The 21,251-nt window shown below is 32.9% G+C and overlaps 1 protein-coding gene across 3 annotated transcripts in view; it reads left to right on the top strand.

The window, feature by feature from the left end:
- The window catches only part of LOC118196180 (glutamyl aminopeptidase-like), a 105,468-nt gene extending 99,145 nt beyond the window's left edge, over positions 1-6,323 (top strand). For all 3 annotated transcript variants that reach the window (XM_035367594.2, XM_035367595.2, XM_035367596.2), the window contains one exon: positions 8-6,323. In XM_035367594.2, coding sequence (XP_035223485.2) covers positions 8-157 — 150 coding nt within the window. In that variant the 3' untranslated portion in view covers positions 158-6,323. The remainder of the gene's footprint in view (positions 1-7) is intronic.
- Positions 6,324-21,251: the final 14,928 nt, after the last annotated feature.

Here is a 21,251-nt window from a genome sequence, read left to right as displayed (position 1 = left end):
TTTCTAGGTAAAAAATTTCTTTAGTGGAGTAGAAGTGGGCCCTGGTATGCAGTCTCTGCAACAAAGCCTCGAAAGAATAAGAGCTAATATTCGGTGGCGTGAAAATACTGAAGCTTCTGTGATTCAGTGGTTGCAAAAAAATGTAAACTTTACTTAAGTTATATCCCATGAAATGTATATAAAATTATCTCAAAAGCACAAATAATATGGGAAGCTAAGTTAATGCTTTTTAAAATGCTTAACAAAACCTTTACCTGGATTATTTAATTTTGGAAATCAATTTATATCATTATATAAAAATGTCTTAGTTTTGTATAAGCATGTAAGTATGTTATTGTTCATAAAAATTATCAATATTTTTTTTTTCATTGTAACAAAGTATTTTGATCATATTATCAGAAATTTTAAATATTGCATAATAATAATGTTAGTAAAATCAAGGATTGCTATTTTAAAATTTAGACATCTGTCTATTTTATTTGAACTTTGGAGTGAATTCTAGTTTCACGATGTGCATAAAAAGATTTTTTTTAACTAGTGTTTAATTTAAATAGCATACTTACCATTAAAAATAAGAATGAATTTTCTTATTATGTGCACTTTCTAATTAAGTGAATATTTAGTAATTGATAATAAATAGCATTAATTTAAATTCAAATGAATAATTTCTTTTTCATTAATAATTTTTGCTATTATTCTTCCATTTACAAATATAGTATGCTTTTAAATTTAAGGTTAAGCAATTAACAATTTGACAAATACCTGTTTAGCTCTATTCTAAAGGTTGGTCATTGTTAAGAGTTGAAAACTTTTCATTCTGATCTTAATCTCAAGGTCTATATATGGTGTTATTTTTGAGTTAGTTTACCCAAGAAACTCCAAATATTTAATATCTGGATATTCTCACAAATCCAGTAATTAAGTATAGTTGAATTTGCTAATTCTAGGCTGTTTCCAGTAGCTAGCTTTCAGGAATTTCTGTTTTATTTTTATTTTATACATTTTATTCTGCTGTGCCATTTTATAATTAAAATCATTAATTATGTTGTATTTACTTCATTTAATATGTAATGTGTTTTAAAACATGTTTTTATAGTTGTAATAATCATTTACTTTTATTTAAGTATATTTACTGTGTTATATACATTATTCAAAAGATTGTTCTGCTTTTGTTGATTTTTTACAAAATAATTATATATTTTTCTGTATTGTATATGTCTAATTGTAGAATTTATTATTTAATTTATAAATGTATTTGAAACTGCTTTTTTGGTAGTATATTATTGTTATGGTAAATGATACTGAATATATTTTGTGAAGGCTAAATTAAATTATATCTTGAAACATATTTAAATGGCATATATACTGAAATTTTCATTAAAATTAGGAAAAAAATGGACATATAAAACAAATTGAATGGTATGCAATATTTCTCTATTCTGTGGACTTTCACCAAGGCCCACAAATGTTTCAAGACTAGTTGATCCACCATAAGTAACATTCCATTCTTCAGTTTCTATTACTAATTTATAACATAAGTTCATCTGCAGAGCAGGAATAATGTTTTGTAAGAAGATTTTCTGCTAGTGAACTTTTTATCTAATAATTAATCACTAGCTACTGTGGTTAAAGCTTATTCATGTAGGGGAAAATGTTACTTTCACATTCCCAAGCTTTGGGAGTTTGGGAGCATTCATAAATTCACTGACACTGATTCCTGAATAAAATGTCTTAGTTTTCTTAATTGAATCCTGCAAAAAAAAAATTTTTTTTTTTGTCTTTATTGCCATTGTGATGTTAACATGGTATATCTAAAATATGAAATCACTGATTGGTTGATGATTAACGGGGATAATTTTTCAGAATTATCAGCACTGCACTAAATTAGGATTGTAAAAAACTAGAGTTTTCAGTACTCTTGAAGTTCTTTGAGATATAATTCTGGATTTGATGTTGTCTTAAACTTGTCTTTAGATTTGCAAGTTTCACTAAGTTTAGCTAATGATGAAACCATTCTGCAACATTTCCTTTTTCATACTTGCAATTTCATTGCCTGTAAATTATTTGTAAGTATTGTGCAGCTATCTACTTTATTATAATTTCTCAATTCATCCATGATTCGGAGAAAATTTCTTTTTTCAAAAAATCTGTGTGAATGCAGGTTCATGTCTGGTAAATGTATTATAAACTAGAAACACTGGTAAATATATTAGAAACTATAAACACAAATATCTTTAAATGATTGTGCTATTGTTCTTTCTAGTTGATCATGTTATTTTTTACCCTGTTCAGTTTCTTGATGTGAATTCCTTATTCAGAAAGGTCCTATGTTAATGGCATATGTGTTTTCCAAAATCCCTTTTACAGCTGTTGCAGTAATTATGATATGTTCTGTTAAATTTCATTATTATAATTAGTAATCTCTTCAGATTTAGTGCATTAAATATGTTTGTAAGCTTCTGAATCACATTTGTTTTGAATGAAATTGATAGCTTTATTCTCATATCCATTTTTGAAACTGAAACACCTCTAAACTATTTATACCAAAGAAAGTGAAATGTTAGGTGAAAATGAGCACTTTTATCTGATGGAGGTAATTAGTTGTTATTAATTATTTTTCTGATTTTATGAAAAACAATATACAAAATTATTTTTTATTTATTTTTATTTCTATCTATAATTGGGAATTCCCCTCCTCCAAGATTTCATTTTTTCCCCTTTTTTATATTATGCTCATGCTTCTTAATTTTATGTGCAATATTTTTCTAATGCTGTTGCTTTATGATATTTTTTATTCATATACATGTGCTGTAAAAAATTTTAAAGTGTCTTAAAACATTAAACGTCTTGCAAATGCATTGAATCCCCTTTAAATATGAACAGCCACCCATGGTTCCAGATGATATTTGTCTTCCATTGAAAGGATCATTTTAGAGAGGTGGTGATGTTTACTTGTGCTCTCAGAAGTAGGAGTTATTATAAAGGAGATTGTTGCCACGAGTAGATTGACTCTGTTTGCAATTTCCCTAACTTGTTTAATCCAGAATTTTTTAATTACTTTCAATTTATAATGCATTTAACAAAACTCTAAAACTGTCAAAGCACATCTGTAATCCTAATATTCATTATACTAAACTACTATTAAGGTGTAAAAGTTCAGTAATTTGATTTTTACTTTAATAATAATATTTTTATTTTTTTAGCTATTGAAATGAATATCATACAGTAAATATGTCATTTACAAGAAATTATGATGAATTCAATTGATCTTTAAACATTGCCTTCTTTCTCTTTTTATCTTTATCCAAAATAAAGAAAAATCACATCTTTAATAATTCACTCTTTGATTTAAATAATTTCTTTTTGAATATTATTTTAGTGATTTCTGTATACAATTAGTATATTTGTTCCTAATGATCTGTTTTAGCATTATGTATGCAATCAGCCTCATTTCATTTCTTATCATTGTAAAATTTACTTTTTATCGTAAATATATAAAGTAACTCAAACTATAAATGTACGTAGAGAGGACCGAAATAAGGAGATTTTATAATGGAATGTGATCACAGATGTGGCATATGGAGGCGTTACAGGCAATGCTGGGAGCAGTAGGTAAAAGCATTCTGTTGACATAAGTCTTCATTTTCCATGCAAATTTTAAGTGGTATGCTTTTCTAAACAAACTTGCTGATGGACATTTGATGAATGGGCTGAGGAGAAAACAGAGTTACTTAAAGGTGATACAGAGAATGATTCCAAGTACCACCTTTGAGCAGCTGCTTCATTTCTGTCTGCAGCTCCACTGATAAAATACAATTTGGAGAGCTCTGTTTCATGTAGTGATGCATATCAACCATTCTCTCTGCAGGAAATGATGATTTACACTAGCAGAATGCTTTTATCTTCTACTCAACAGCACTCTGTACTGCCTCAGTGCACCTTTCTTGCACTCACATTCATTGCAAAATATTCTTAATTTGGTCTCATCTACTTGCCTTACATTTTTCCCAGATATTTTTAAACATCTTGTATATGTTACAATTGAAGTGATTAATCCAATGATATTATTTATAACTAGCTAATATTGACAATAACTGAATTAAATGAACCTAAAGCTTAAATGAATAGTTTATTGCATAGGCAAGTGATTATTAATAATCTGTGATTATAAATGGTAAAAATGTAATAAATTTTAATACATTCAATTTGAACTTTGTGCATGTGGTGTGCATGACAGTATATTTATTGCAGTGATGTAATTATCTGTGTAATCGTAGTGTCTTGTAGCTAGTCATTATGAAATCTGTTTTTATATTTTTAGAAGTCTGTATTAAGATAACAATTTTTATTTCACTGCAAGAAATCTAGAAATATTAATTCCTTTTCATGTGTTCTTTTGCTTTTGTATCAACAGTTGTTTATAATGCTTGCATCCATTTAGTAAAAATAGCAATGACTTTTTCCTTAAAACTGTCATGCCAATGAATTTCCATGGTAAAAGCTATTGACTTTTGATGCATTATATATTGGGCTGTTTTTTTATTATGTTTTTAATATTAATCATCTACTTTAATGTACTTTTTAGTTGCTTAACATTGAGGCTATGATTATATTAAGTCTGAAACCTGTATATGGTATATTGTTTTTAAATATTTGAAAATAAAATGATGTAAAAGTTTTGAAATACTAAGCTGAAAGTGTGAAATTTTTGTAATAGTTCTATGGGTTTTTTTTTCCTCAGATATCTTTATGTCTTTTTGCATGCTTAATTTTAGAATATGATCATGACTTAATTTTGATAAGGTACTTCAATGAGATAAATTTTAGTTTCTTTTTCTGATATGTGTGCTATTGTATATTTTATGTTAATACTTATCTAGTCAAATTTTGTATTAATATTCGTTCAGTCGAAAGTGTCAGATATGTTTGATGTAGTCTGTCTGAAAACTTAACTTTTAACGTATGTTATAGATGTTCTTTTATAGTACACATGTGTAAATTTGGTATAATATTCTACTTTTGGTATTTGAATATTTCACTTATTTTCAGGTGTTTTTTTTTAGTACAAAATCTGATTGCTGTTTTGAATAGTTATTTTGAATATTTGTGTTGATATCCATTTACTATCTGGTGATAATTATTGAAATGTTAGTATTTTTATTTATTCATTTATTCATTTTTGTAATATAAAAATAGTCATTTGCAAGTTTTGCTGCTTGACCACCAAGCTATTGGCAGCTAATTATGTAAAGTATTTTGCTTAGTAATTTTTCCAAGAATAGTGAATTCATTCTTAAGTAAGCTATTATGGATTATTGTGATTAATTCTAACATGAAGTATTTTTTATACCTAAATATTCTATTTTTAATTTATTTTGGAGTATTGAAAAGGGCAAAAGAGTTAAAAGTTTAAAGTGGTTAAATTCTAAAGAAATATATCTATTTACTTATTTAAAAATACATTATTTTTAAAACTATTTAATAAATCTTAAATGTGCATATATTAATGTTTAACATAATCTAAGACGTCTGTTGTTCTCCTTTTTTGATACTTCTTAATTTGCATGATTGTGTCTTATCAACATAACTACTAACATTCTGCTTGAAAATATTATGGGATTTTAATTCTTTTCATAAATTAAAAAACATATTAAATACTGTATTAAGCATGTACTTTTTAACTTAATATTGGGCATTTTATTTCTTTAATATATTTCCTGTTTTTAAATCTTTATAGAGGAAGATTTTTATGTTTTCAATTATTTAGTAGCCTCTTTTTTTTTTTTTTTTTTTTTTTTTGGATAAAGCAGTAGTAATTTTGTTTAATAGTTTTATTATTATTATTTACCAAATGAAATTTACTTACATTAGTTAGTTTAGTTGTGTGGTTAATATTCAAATTTAAATTTTTATTGTTTATATACTTACTCCATTTTGGTATACTTCTCAGCTAAATACTTCTCCTTTTTCTTATTATTTTAATGTTCCTGTTTAAAATATTAAAAAAAAGGGCATTAACTGGGCACTGAAAGCTTTAAATTCTGTACACAGTTTTATATTTTTTAAATGCATATATACTTATGTGTGTGATTATATGAGATGGTTTGAAATTGTTTTGCAAAGATGCCTTTGAAAACATTTTTTGCAATACTAATCTTATATATTTTGCAAAACTCTTTCATTCTGTGAGAAGTTGTCTTTCTTTATGTGTTAGCTGTTTTTTAAGTAGCTGAAATTTATTATGTGACATACATGTACAGGTCTGATTTATCACTTATTTTGTTGATTATGTTAAGTAAATAAAGATTTGCGCTTTTATAGTCTGTGTCTGAAATTGGTCCTTATTTTTTATAGTACTTGTATATGACAAAATATTATGTTTCTGTTAATTTAAATGATGCAAAAATATTTTTAAAATATGCTTTAAGAAGTTTAAACTAATTTAGCTTTAATTTAAAAAGCTTTCATATGAACCATAATTTTATCTGGAAGACAAATGAAAAAAATCCAGAGAGCCTTCAATCTTTCTGTCCCTTTTATATCAATGATCCCTACAGAACAAGAGAAAGAGGCTGATACACCACAACTTCGCCAGTCGTTCTGCAGGTGATTGTCCCTCCGTAATTTTGTGTACAGCTTCATCACAATTTTGATGGCAACAAACTAGGGGGGGGATGGATCCTAGGGTTTTCCACCATTCTTCCTTCTTCCTTATCAACAAACCTTTCGAAATCCAGTATTTTAAGTGTCCCCCATGCCACCCTAACACTAATAATATAATCAATCAGTTATTACAACTTGGTTCCCAAAGTTATTTCAACCAGTGTCGCTAACCACTTGCCAATAACATGTTGTAGTATTTTTCCCCTCCAATAAATTCTTGAACATATCATTGCACTGAACTAATGAGGGCCCAAATTATGTCCTGTGGTATCACACCTAAGTACTATTGATATGATCCCACAGTTCATCATCGCTTTGCGGAGGACAAGGAGGTATTGAATCAAGTACTCATTCTTTTGGCCTACTATTAAGCAAGATGTTAAAAAATTCTGTGAAAGTTGTAAAGAATGCCAATTGAGTTACGTACAAAGATCGAATCCCAATTCAACCTATTGTTAGACCGGAAACACACTTTGAAGTGTGGAGCGTGGATTGTATCGGGCCATTAGAACCTCCATCCAGGAGAGATCATCGGTTTGTGATATGTGCAGTTGACCTATGCACCAGATGGGCAGAAGCCACCCCCCGTCAAAGACATAAGTGCGAAAACAACATGCAACGTTTTGATGAGGCTTTTTACTCAAACTGGATTTTCAAAAGTGATTTCTTCCGACCAGGGAACTAATTTCACAGCCAAACTCACCCGAGCCTTTGAGAACTTACTTGGTGTTTCTCCACTCCAGGAGTATGGGTGCTGTCGAGCATTGGAATAGAACCTTAAAAGAGATGATGAACAAAAATATCCAAGAACATGGCAGAAACTGGGATTTGAATCTTCTCTATCTCCTGTTTGCCTACAGAGAAGTGCCACATAGCACCACTGGTTTGTCTCCCTTCCAGATGGTATATGGAAGAATACCACCAAGACCATTATATTTGCTGAAAGAGATATGGACAGGTGAACGTAGCATTTCAGTTACACCTTCCCGTTCAATTGAAAATTATCTACGAGTACAAGACCTTTTAGAAAAATTAAGAAAAGCTCATGACATTGCATCAGCAAATTCCAAAATATCTCAAGAAGAGTACACTTCAAGATACAATTTACGTTCTCAAGAAAAGACTTTCAATGTTGGGGACAAAGTCCTCGTGCTAATGCCATCATCATCACATAAATTGCTCAACACGTGGCAAGGACCAGCTACTGTGATCAAACTTACCAGGCCACACTCTGCCAAAATCGAAATGGAAAACGGAAGTATTAGAGAACTCCATATAAATAAGTTAAGGCCTTATATTGCTCGTGTAGATCACGTTGGTATCATTTTTGACCAAGATGAAGAGTTTGGAGATATCCACTATGCACCAGCAGATCTTATGAATAAATCTGCTGATGATATCTGGACCCATTTACAAAATTTGAAAGGCGACTTAAAATATTACCAACGGGAAGGACTATTTAAAGTACTAAAATCTTATGTAGATGTTTTCAGTAGCAAACCTAGCTAATGTTGGTAGCAAACCTAGCTAATATTGCTAGCTAATGTTGGTCCACATCTTGCTTGCTTGTCAAGCTAATGTTGATGGTCATGACATCAAGGTTACAGAAGAATGTAATCCAAAACGATTGAGACCCTACCGTGTTCCTGTTTCACTTCAAGAGGAAGTCGATCGTCAAGTTAAAGAACTGTTAGAATGGGATCTTATAGAACCCAGTGACAGTGACTGGGCACATCCTATAGTATGTGTTGCAAAAAAGAATGGCGGCGTTAGACTGTGCATAGACTTCAGGCTTTTAAATAGCTTCACAGTTCCGGACGCCTATCCGATGAAGATTGCTAAAGATTTACTATTCGAAATAGGGAAAGCCAAATTCATAACAGTTCTCAATTTAACCAAGGGATATTGGCAAATTCCTATGAAAGAAGAAGCTAAACCCTACACAGCATTTATCACTCATTCCGGCCATTACCAATGGAAAGTTTTGCCTTTCGGTTTGAAAAATGCTGGAAGTACCTTCCAAAAATCGATGGATAAGGTGCTTGCAAACCATAAGAACTACTGCCATTCATATATTGAGGATGTGGCAATATTTTCTGAAACTTGGGATGGCCACCTCTATCACATCGATTAAGTGTTTCAGACACTGAGAAACGCAGGTCTAACCGCAAATCTAGAAAAGTGTGATTTCGGAAAGAGTCACGTGAAGTTTCTAGGACACGTAATAGGTTCTGGCACTGACTCTCCAGATCCTGAGAAGGTAGAAGTCATCAGAAATTGTCTAAGCCTACCACTAAAAAAGAAGTCAGAAGTCTTTTAGTGCTAGCAAGTTACTATAGGGATTATATCCCAAATTTTTCTGAGATTGTTTTACCTCTAACAAACCTTACAAAGAAGAGTGTTCCAAATAATATTCCATGGGACTGAAAAAGAAGCAGCTTTCAACAAACTTAATGAAGAGTTGATTAAAATGCCATCTCTGCATACTCCGGACATCAGCAAGCCCTTTCAACTCTATACGGATGCATCTGCTTTCGCAATTGATCGTGACTTGTAAAGATCGTGACTTAAAGAGAACGTGAAATATAAATAATAGGACAAGAACTTGCATTTTACGGTGTGGCAACAAGAAGAAAATTCGGAAGATTTTTTTTTTTTTGATAGTTGTAAGAGTTTTAACTGTAGTAGTTAAGAGTTTAAAATTTTAATAGTTAAGAGCTGCAGCATTTTATTTTTTGGTTCTGTTCTAAAATTCAAATGAAAGTATTTTGTTCATTCTGAAAATTTAGCTTTGTTCTTCCTACAAGGTTCAATATCCGTTATATTGAAGTAAGGAAAGATTTTTACTACATCTCTTCCACATCTTGCTCGCCGGTCCTCATTTATAAGGCAGAAGCTAGGTTTATCACTGAAAACTAAACTGTTCCGTTTGACTGTGGTGCTAAACTGTTGAAAATGTTAACTATGATGGCCCACTATTATGCGAAGCCGTCGTAAAGTTCGGCTGGACACCAAAATCGCCTCAGTTAGACTTAGAAGCTAAACCTGTAGTGTGATTGAGATATTGCTGAGCCTAACTAACCGTTAAGCTACAACCTTAGATGAAATGCCGAGGAAGAACACCCGGGTGAGTGGTCCAGGGTCTTCCAGCGCTCTTTTCCTACATTCAACCTGTTAACAGGATTTAGGCTTGGTGTGTATTGTTACGAAATGTACAGGCGCAGTAAGATGGCTTCCCCCTAAAACAGTTTTAGGGTTGCCATAAAATGGCAAGGGAAGGTAGGGTTGCCACATTTGGCGACAAAATTGGCGATATGCCATGGATGGATAGAGAACCTTCTGGAACAAATTCTTACCGGTTTTGCCCAGAATGTTCTCGAACACAAGCCGAAAGCCATATAAACCCAGCTGGTCCGCAGTCAGTTAGTATCGAGTGTGGGCTTCATCGAGAGGGCAAGTCAAGAGTCCCTCGTCTCTGGAGTGCGAGAGAGTTAGTTGCGAGTTGGTGTCTCGTCTAGCGAGTCAATCGCTGCGGAGTCGATCGAGTTGGTAGCCGGGCAGCGAGTGCCGAGTGGGTCGTCGAGTGCATCGAGAGAAACATTCCGAAAACGACCGAGCAGAGTTGTTAGCAGTAATGTGGTGCTTTGCAGTGAAGCTGTCTCCACCGTGATAGCTTGATAACCTGAAAGCTGTATCGCTGATCGTGTCAGCGTGTTTATAACAGTTCGACGACTGTAAACGAGATTTTGGAGCTGTCCTGATTATAACCAGCCAATAAATTGTGTTTCGATACTTCATTCAGTGTCATCGTTATTCACTCCAAATCCACACGAACCCTGTACAAACGTGAAGGAAGAAAATAGCATAACAACTAGTGTCAAAAAAAAAACACGCAGCAATTGGTGTCAGAAGTGGGATGAATTTCCACTTGCCAGTATCCACTCTTGAGGTCCAGGGTGGAAAACCATTTGTGTCCTGATAGGGTGTCTAGAGTATCGTCAATCGTGGGAAGAGGGTAACTGTCTTTCTTAGTGACATTATTTAGTCCCCGATAGTCGGCACAAAATCTTGTCGAGCCGTCTTTCTTCCGTACGAGAACTATAGGAGTTGCCCATGGACTTGTGGATGGTTCGATGATATCATTTTCTTGCATCTCCTTCAGAAGATTTTCAACCTCTTGTTTTGCGAAATGGTAAACGTCTGGAATGCTGTTTTATCAAAGAGTAATCCTCCGTATCAATTCGATGTTGCGTCAGTTTTGTGTGGCCAACATCTCTGGATGATCTAGAAAATAGATATTCAAATTCTTTAATTGTTTTCTCTGCCGCACATCTTTGTTCATGGGTTGAATTTGCACTCTGCAGAAGTTCTTCCATTAATTTCAATGTTCCCCCAGTGTACTCTTATACAGTTATCAAACCAAGCACATACGATGGAAAATCATCATGGAGTATATATAAGACCCAGTTTTCCATCGAAGCGGAAAATAACAAGTGGGACTCCCACATGAAGGCTTCGCCATTGGCTACGTCACTCCGAGGAGATGCTGTAGTCATCTTAAGGGTCCTCTCCGAAGACCAGATTTCAGACTTCAACGCCTTCTCGAATGCGCTGGAAATGAGTTTCGGGGAAAAGTGCGCAAAGGACTGTAGCCGTCTGCACTTGAAATCCCGCAAGCAGAAAATCACGGAAAGCATTCAAGAACTTGCATCTGACATCGAGAAAGTTGGCGCATCAAGCATATCCGGACTGTCCACCTGATGTCCGAGAATATCTGGCCTTGATGCGTTTCGTCGATGCCGTTAAGGATGCGGAAATTCAGAAAGCTCTCAGGTTGGCGGATCTGAAAGACCTGAAATCTGCCTTGGTCTACGCTATGAAGTTCGAGTCGGCTCAACAAGCGACTCGAAAAGATCGCCATCCTATTAGAGCAGCTCGCCACAGACTGAGAAATATCCAAAGGGGTGAAGTGCTAGCAGCATGCACTCCAGTTACTTGTGTTTATAAAGCCTCACTTGAAATTCTGACTGAGGCAACTAGGAAATTAATGGAAGAACTTCTGCATAGTGCAAATTTAACTCATGAACAACCAGACTTTGATGGGCATTTTAGCAGAGATAAAAGCCGGATATGATACGATGAGGGCTGAGATGAAAGCTGGATATGAAGAGATGAAGGCTGAAATGAAAGCCGGACTGGCTGAGATAAAAGCCGGATATGGTGAGATAAAAGCTGGATATAAAGAGATGACAGCTGAGATCAAAGCTGGACTGAAAGAGATGAATGCCGGACTGAACGAGAAGAAATAAATGGCGGCCAAGGAAAGGTGCGAGAGCAACTCCAACAGGTGAAAGTGGAGCTTACAGAAGAAACTGGAGCCATAAAAGATGATGTGGAAATGAGAGAAGTCTGAAGAATTAAAGGATGAAGAAATGAAGGAAGTAACTAACAAACTGTCCGAGAAAAATCAAGAAATGATGGATGAAGCATCTAACGGGATTAACGAAAAAGAACGGGCGATAAAGAAGCTTTTGCTTCTCAAGTGCCTGAAGTGCCGGAAGAAAGTGAAAATGCGACTGTTATGTTCTTCAAAAATGATAGTGAGGTTACGAAGTCGCACTTATCAAGTATTGAACCATCTGAAAGTTCATGTGATGCAGAGATGGAGGAAGCCTATGTGCAGCTTAAGCAGTGTCCTCCAGTATTGCAAGAAAATTCACCCACCTCACAAACTGGGTGTATGCCTCATAGTGCAGGTTTTGCAGACAAGGACTTGATTTTGATTCTAAACCAGGATACTTGCGTTTGTAAAGCATCGGGTTCCGTTCATGATTCTAATTCTGATGCAGAATTTGGAGCTGGTTTACAGGAAACGCTGGAAAATGAACATGTAACAGCTGCTGAAAATACCGAGGTGAACTGTATGCAAGCTGCGAATGGTGAACAAACTGTTTCACATCTTCCTGTGGACGACAAGTCTGAAAGGACTGAATCTTCAGACTGTGATATGCAAAACAGAAATGCGTCTGAGAACTGCAGTGGAAAAGTATTTGACCCGAGTATATTTTACATAGACTGAGACTGCAATTCATTCTGAACTTTAATGTATATAATTTAAAATTGTTATGTATCTAATTTGTGTATATAGTGTAAATATTTGCTTCTTTAGTTGTTATTTGTTTGTTTTAGAACGTACAGGCGCGGTAAGATAGTGTTGCGAAATGTACAGGCGTGGTAAGATGGCTTCCCCGCAAAGCAGTTTCAGGGTTGCCATAAAATGCAAAAGAAGGCAGGGTTGCCACATTTGGCGAGAAATCGCCCGTTTGGTGACAAAATTGGAGATATGCCATGGACGGATGGAGAACCTTCTGGAACGAATTCTTACCGGTTTAGCCCAGAATGTTCTCGAACACAAGCCGAAAGCCATATAAACCCAGCTGGTTCGCAGTCAGTTAGTATAGAGTGTGTGCTTCATCGAGAGGGCGAGATTCAGAGTCCCTTGCCTGGAGTCATGGAGGTAAGAAAGGAAGGAGTGGCCAAACCGGCACTAGAAGTGAAGCACTGCTTCGAAGCTTCGGTCACCAGATGGGGTGTTCTTTGTTTACATTCAGAAGCTCGCTTGACAGTGTTCTGATAGTATTTGGACACACGACAGTTCCATAAAATCGAAAAAGAGACACTTTCGCATGAAAGAAACATTCATAGTATGATGGATAATGGCAATTTGTATAGTTTAGTGACATTTACGCAAAAATCACATCTTAGTTATTTTTCGATAACTAACAACAGCGATTTTGATTATGAATTTGTTTTAAAATAAAATTCTAAGCTGTGAAATACAAAAATATAGATTTTAGCAAAAATGTTCTGCTTAAAGAATAAAAAGTACCTTACGGTACCTTTAAAATTGTATACGTCTTTCAATACCCTTGATAGAGTATTCGCTACTTTTATTTTATGTTCCAAACGACAAAATGTTTTAAATAAAATAAATTTTTTTTCACATCTATATATTATTGCAACATGTACCTTTTAAATTTTTTTAGAGGAGAGGCTTTACTGCTGCTCATTTTTAAACTCATCGTTTTAATTTTATATATCTGAAAAATAATCACTTTGGGCTTACACGTTTTACTTATTTGGGTTAACTAAAAATAAAATTACCATCAAATGCTGCAATCCGTCATTCAAATTATATTCATATATATTTTTTATGTAAAACTTTTGGGTGTATTCTAAATTAGTGTAAATTACTTTAATCCAAAAATATAGTGAATGCACAGAAATTAAAGATTTGCACATTCCGGAAGTGAGAAATAGGAAATATGTATGGGTATTTATGCATGTGCTTGCAAAAAGCATATAACTGCCTTTAACAAAATACATAAATATTCATTAAATTATTTATATTTGAAATGAAAAATTTATTCATATATAAACTGTGAAAGTTACAGTGAAGAAATCTAATTATTAAATGTATCTAATTTATAATGATTATAAATGTTATCTAAATATATAATAACCTTAATATTGAATTGTAAACATAAATTGAAATCCTGTTGACAAATACGTTATAAAACTATTTAAGCAAGAATTGTTCGTACTGGAAAGCAATCTGTTAAAAGGTATTGTAAAGCAAATGCTTTGAGATGCGCACTTAAGAAAAGAGTTTTGGAATATGTATTGTTGAAATTAAGGGTAAAAAAAAATCTGATAAGTATAGTTAAAAGAATTATTCCCGTTACATTTTATAATAACTCAGTTACAAGTTTTAAATAATACTTAAAAAAAAAACTTATTTTATTCCCTTTCAGAAATGTTCAGAGAAAGTTAAGTACTATTTTAAGTATTTCGCTAATTTCTAATAATTCTCTAATTTCAAATGAACCGAACAGAGCATTAATTATAAATTGACTTATATTTTTCGATTTAAAAGATGCCTCAGAAGCCAAAAAATCATGTCATATTTAAGTATTTTAGGAAGAAGCTCTATAAATAGAAAAGAAATAATGCATAATTTTAATATTAATAATACAATAAACTTTGATCTTAATTTTTGTACCTTAACTGAATAAAATCGAATTACCTTACATTTTTTTTTCTAATGTAATTAACGAAAACTTGTAAAAATATTTCATTCAAATTCAACCATTCTGAGAAAACTGTTCTGTGAAAAGTATAGCATTTAATTCCGTTCAGAATGAAATGTTTAAAAATATGTTGTTTTCATATACTTAGGACTCTGAAGTGTTGTAGAAAAAGAAAATATATACATTTATATGTATATTTACGACGTAATTACAAAATATTTACATCCGATCGTGTCAAAACCCATTGAACTTAATGGTAAATGATCCAATGTTTTGGTCACCACGTAGGGATCGCTAGTGCTTCAGAGCAGGGTACGGGAGAAACCTGTTTAGGGCTACTCCATGTCTGGAGTGTGAGAGAGTTAGTATCGAGTTGGTGTCTCGTCTAGAGTTAGTATCGAGTTGGAGTCAATCCCTGCGGAGTCGATCGAGTTGGCAGCCGGGCAACGAGTGCTGAGTGGGTCGTCGAGTGCATCGAGAGAAACGATTCCGAAAACGACCGAGCAGAGTCGGGAGCTGTATTGTGGTGCTTTGCAGTGAAGCTGTCTCCACCGTGATAGCTTGATAACCTGAAAGCTGTTTCGCTGATCGTGTCAGCGTGTTTATAACAGTTCGACGACTGTAAACGAGATTTTGGAGCTATCCTGATTAATACCGGCCAATAAAGTGTGTTTCGATACTTCATCCAGTGTGGTCGATATTTACTCCAAATCCACACAAACCCCGTACGAACGTGAAGGAAGAAAATAACATAACAACTGGTGTTAGTAAAGAAAAGAACGAACAGTATTTTGAATGCTCCCTTGCGGAACATACACTGCACTCTTACAAACATTTATGCCTTCTTCGGGATTTGAAACCCGGCCCTTCACTGCAACAGTAAGCGATCTAACCACTATCCCGTCTGGGCGGTCATCATTCCATCAGCTAATCATCACAACACAATCATTCATACTTCTTAATTAATTCCTTACCAGTGGGTGACAGTTTCATGTGCTTGATAGTGCTAAACACGAAAGAAACGTCATTATTCACGTTTGTATGCACGGTACTTAGAATTTATACGCACATTGTGCAATAGCAATTTCCAGGGAAACATGCTATTCATACATATGTATGCAAATATTTAAGAAAAGTTGACGTCATGTAGATTATTATTAGTTAGTAACTTATTATTAGTTGAAACGCATCGTAAATGGTACCGTTACAATTTTTAAATATCTGTTGAAGAGAGAAGCAGCAGGTTAGTTAGCAAGATAAGTGCAAAGCGGAATATGATGTATAGAAGAAGAAATTTTAGTTCAAAGTGAGTTAGTTTCTATTCCGGTATTTTTTAATTCGCTAATTAATAACTCGCTAATAATAATAGTAATAATAAAAATTATTACTGCCTAAAGGGTTATGTAAGAATTAATTTTGAAATGACGCAATTCAGAAAGCTTTATTATAATGAATTACTATTTTTAGGACAACTAGCCAAATTAAAATACAGAATTAAGGAACAATTGAAAATTAAAAGTTAGAATTACATGTTTTTTAATCTTATATATACACTGCACAAAAAAAGGGGGGGACAGTTCTATATCTCTCGTTCTACTGGGCCGATTGACGAAATTCAACTTGTGTTTTTCATGTCTCGAAAGCGCGACTTAGGATATATATTAAATATATATATAGCATCATTTTAACATAGGTATTTTGACACAAAATGGGACTTTTCTGAAATGACATGTCAATTTTTTTCCATATTTCGATTCTACGACTCAAATTATGCCAAACTGCCAAGTTTTCTAAAAATCGCACGAGTAGTTTTTAAAAAATTAGCTCCTCAACGTTAATTGAATTTGATACATATTTATTAATCTCTGTTTTTTTTTCTTAAACTTAATTGATTCCTTCTTCCAGAATTAGAAATTTAGGCTTAATCCAAAAATAATTCGCACATGATTTATTTTTTATATTTTTTATAAATTTTTCAAAAACAATTTTGTATTATAACCTATAAAAGTTTTAAAATCGTCTTAAAGCAGATGTATTTCTTGGCACACCTGCAAAAATAGTTTTTTATTCAAAATTTTTCAGAATGTACATGGATTTACATATTGGAGCATTTTGAAATTTTGCATCTTATTTTTGAGCGATAATAGCGCCAAATGTGGTTTACGCACTCTGTTAAAATCATTTGAAAGTACGAACGATGATTTTTTTCTGCTCGTCTGCAATGAAAAAAAGAAAAGAAAAATAGGCTGCTATAAATAAAGAAGTTCGCCAAGAGAATTATTCTTGGCGCAAACTAAAAAAAAGTGTGCCAAGATAAATTTTTGAATTTCCCCGTAAATTTCGCACCAGAATTTACAAAATTTAATATTTAGGCATAATTTGTGTCGTAGAATCGAAATATGGAAAAAAATTGGCATGTCATTTCAGAAAAAATCCGATTTTGTGTCAAAATAGCTATGTTAGAATGATGCTATATATATATATATAGATCTAACAGCATCATTTATATATATATATATAAATCTATACAGCGTTAAAATTTTTCGTGGAGCTACAGCTCCTGGTAACTTTTTAGCAAGATCGCTGCAATGTTTCTACCTACTACTATTATTTTATATATAAATCTAATATATAGCTTATGTCGCGCTTTTGAGACACGAAAAACGCAATCTGAATTTCATTTATCGGCCCAGTAGAACGGGAGTTATAGAACTGCCCCCTTTCCCCCCACAGTGTACATAACATCTGTACCTGGCCTTACATTTCGCTACTGTTGCTCGTAGACATATATACTTTTAATTACAAAAGTATTTTAATTGACCGAAATATTCATGTTTTTGCATTTTTTAGTTTAAAAAAATCAATCTTGTAAAAATTACTTTATTTTTTATATTTTCCTCTGGTCTCTATATTATAGAAAAGTCAACTCCATAATTGACCGAAATATTTAATTTTAAATTTTTACATCATATTCAAGAGTCGTATATAAATTGCAGAGCGAAGTGTTTGCATTTTAGTTAACTGAAAATAAAATATCAGTTTAGGAAAATGTTTCTGTTCCATTATTATTATAATATTAGCATTGTAAAGTAATAAATCTGCATGAGAACATTAATAACGTATTTGTTAGGTTTGAAAAATTATAAATCATTTGTGTGAAAATTCTTTAGGCATATCAGTTTAAAAATAATTACAAATTTAGGGCTGTTACACACTAATAAATCACAAATAATATCATTGAATTTCATTTAAGGGGGAGGAGTCAGTCTCGAATTATTCTAGTTTTATAAGGTATTTACTCCGTGCTTTCTGCATGCCTTCGTTGTATAAGAGTTAGCACACTCGGCGCGTATTCGAGAGGTCCAGGTTCGAATCCTAGTGAGAGTACTGCCCATTTTTCACGTCTCCTGCTTAAAAAATAATCCGAATGTCTGTACAGTGGCGCCCGAACTAAAAGGTGGTGGATGATGATTCTTCAACCATCAGGATTTAGCGATTGGGTCCCCTAATCCCCAGTCGCCCTTTAAAAGGGGGGAGTATGTAAGGTATTTTCTCCATGCCTTCGTACTGTATGGTTAGCACACTCGGCGCATATTCGAGAGGTCCCGGTGAAGGCATTGCGCATTTTTTACGTCTCCTTCTTCAAAAAAGTTTCTTGTGACTCTACAGTTTTTTTAGTAATTAACATCTCCGCATAAGTTAAAAATGACGTCAAAAATCGCAAATTTTGAAATTCATTGTCTTATTTAATTTTTTCGAACAATAATCAAACCTTTTGTTTTATTTTTTTATAATGAGCGTAAAGTTTTCCTAAATATAAGTATAGGAACCGCATAAAAAGTCAGATTTCGGAATTTTTACAAGAATTATTTTGTTTAGATTTAAAAATTCCAAAAAATGAGTATATGCATATCATTTAAAACATGTTTGTGATTGGAAGTATATGTCTACGATCAGCGGTTGCGAAAGTTATCTCCAGGTCTAAGACTTTTGTGGACACTATGTATAACTGTGGTCACAATGTAGACCTCCGTTAATCTCTTTTTACAGATAGGTAAAATTGTCAAAAAACAGCAAAGAAATAAGAAAACTTCCCATGCGCAACAGCGATGAAAGGCAGAAACAATGAAACTGATTGATGAAGATAAATGCTATTGATTCAATGGGTATTTGATTGTTTTCTTCGCAAGCACGACCAACATTCCTGATAAGTAAACCTTTATTACATCAAAAAGCTGTTTCCAAACCATTCAGAAAATCTGATTTGAACCTTGAACGCCTAATTTGAAAATTTTTAAGTTTGACACAATATGTCAGAGAGCTTGAAAAACCGAGGATAACTTATAGAACATTTAGCTGCACCTGGGTTTCTATTTCTCTTTTTAACCCCTCTGACTGGCCAGTGTTTTCGCTAAGAAAGCACAAATTTCCCAAATCTACTATGAGAAAAAATTATTTTCTTGATTTTAATGTAAAAATTCACCTGGTGTTTTATACCTGGATTTGTGTACTTTTAATATATTGCCCTGATTTCTTTGACATATTTTAATATTCACGTATATATATGCTTTTACGTATATCACAAAAAATATTCTAAGCTGTATATATACGGCCTTGCTGGTTAGAGGATTTTAAAGTCAGAAAGTATGTTGAAAATATGTTATTTGTCAGCTAATCTTCGTATATTTTATTTATTTATTCAATTTCAAATTTGTTTAGTCACATTTAATAAATCACAAAAATATTTTTAACATTGCTTATCTTTGTATTGTTATCCGAATAGTTTTTAAATTTCCGAATTGGCTTTTGTAAAAGAATTTCTGTTTATTTTTAACGGTTGAAACAAATTCGTTCCCAGCCCTCATTCCGGCCCAGCAGCGGACGAGCGGCAAAATCACTGTACATGGTATATGCGACCTGGTAAACAGGGTGATTGCCTGAGCGTTTTCTTTGTTTTTCCCATTGTAACGTATATGTGAGCCAGTTTTACTTAGAACGTCCTCCACGAAAGCATCCCTTCCCTTAGGCCCTAATGTGCTTGGCCATGATCAAATGAAACGGAAACCAGGCACTCTCTTTTAATGCACACTCCACAGTGATGGACATACCTTTGGCTCTATCCACTAAAGCGGGGTTTGAATATATAAAAAAAGTCCTTAAGAATTAGTCATATAAATAGAATGAACCCTAAAGCGGGGTTTGAATTTCAAAATATTAAAAAAGTATCGTTCAAAAAAGTTGTTACTTTGTTCTATGATAATCGTTGCGTAAACCTTATTCCTTAAAAAGCTTGTTATACTATTTTTATGTTAAAAATAAGTAATATGTAGCAAAGTATGAAATTTATATAAAAATAAGTATGCTGGTGTTTTAAAGACTATTTATTTTTGTAGAGTTCTTCACTGTGTAATTTTAAGTTACTGCTGGAAGTGAAGAATCTTAAGACCTGATAAGCGAATAATCGTTTGAGTTCGTGTGGCAGGAAACAACACGGTAGAAGGGTAAAATAACCCTTTATTATTCCAACTAAATTTTAACAAAACTCCGTCTTGGAGTGTACAATACAGCCGACACTCGGGCTTGAGCTTAAAAGACTAAGAATTAAACTAAACTGATCTTAACTAAAGAGTTATAGCCGAAGCTATCAAAATTCTAACAGAGTTGGCCTCTTAACGTTAATAGACTGCGAAGCTATCAAGGGCCTAAAGTACAGCCGAGCTTAATAATAGCTTACGTGAGAGTAGCCTAAAAAGGCGCAGCCAGAATACTTGGTACTTCAAATTGTATACTTTTTTAATATTTTGAAACTTTTTCAAAATATTAAAAAAGTATACAATTTGATATCCACTAAAGCGGGGTTTGAATATATAAAAAAAATCCTTAAGAATAAGTCATATAAATAGAATGAACCCTTTCTAAGCGAGTGTATAGTGCCGAATCCAGATGGTTTTGGTATTCCAGTGTTTGTTTATGTTCTCGGAATTCTGGTAATTTTGAAAACTGTTTGTATGCGACAGGTGGTCAACATGAGAGAATTTATCTTCTCTTCTGAAATAAAAATACCATTTACTGGTGTCAGCTTACGAAACTGAAATTTTTATCTTTGAATAAAATTTTAATTCATCTCAAAAGTATTTCAAGATCTTCAATCTTGAAATACTTTTGAGATGTTTGGACTTTTTCTGCATCTCATTTTTCAATGTGATGTAGTATAAATAGAAAGATTTCAAAATATTAAAAAAGTATACAATTTGATATCAAATTATTAAAAAAGTATACAATTTTATTCAAATTTATCAAAATATTACAATTTGAATAAAATTTTTAAAAAAATAAAAGAAAATGCATATTGCAAGTTTGACAATAGTATAGAATTTCATCACTACTGGACTTTTTATTTCGACGATAATTTTTATTTCGGATTTTTATTCTGTATTTTTATTCTGGATATAGAAGACGTAGAAGTAGAAATCTTGCGTTTAACATACAGAGAGATAT

This window comes from Stegodyphus dumicola, chromosome 12 (assembly GCF_044657685.1).
Source record: "Stegodyphus dumicola isolate Sdum_Otavi_A_Nest chromosome 12, ASM4465768v1".
Lineage (NCBI taxonomy): Eukaryota > Metazoa > Arthropoda > Arachnida > Araneae > Eresidae > Stegodyphus > Stegodyphus dumicola.
The sequence above is the reverse complement of the archived record's forward strand: the minus strand, read 5'-3'. Positions and strand labels throughout refer to the sequence as shown.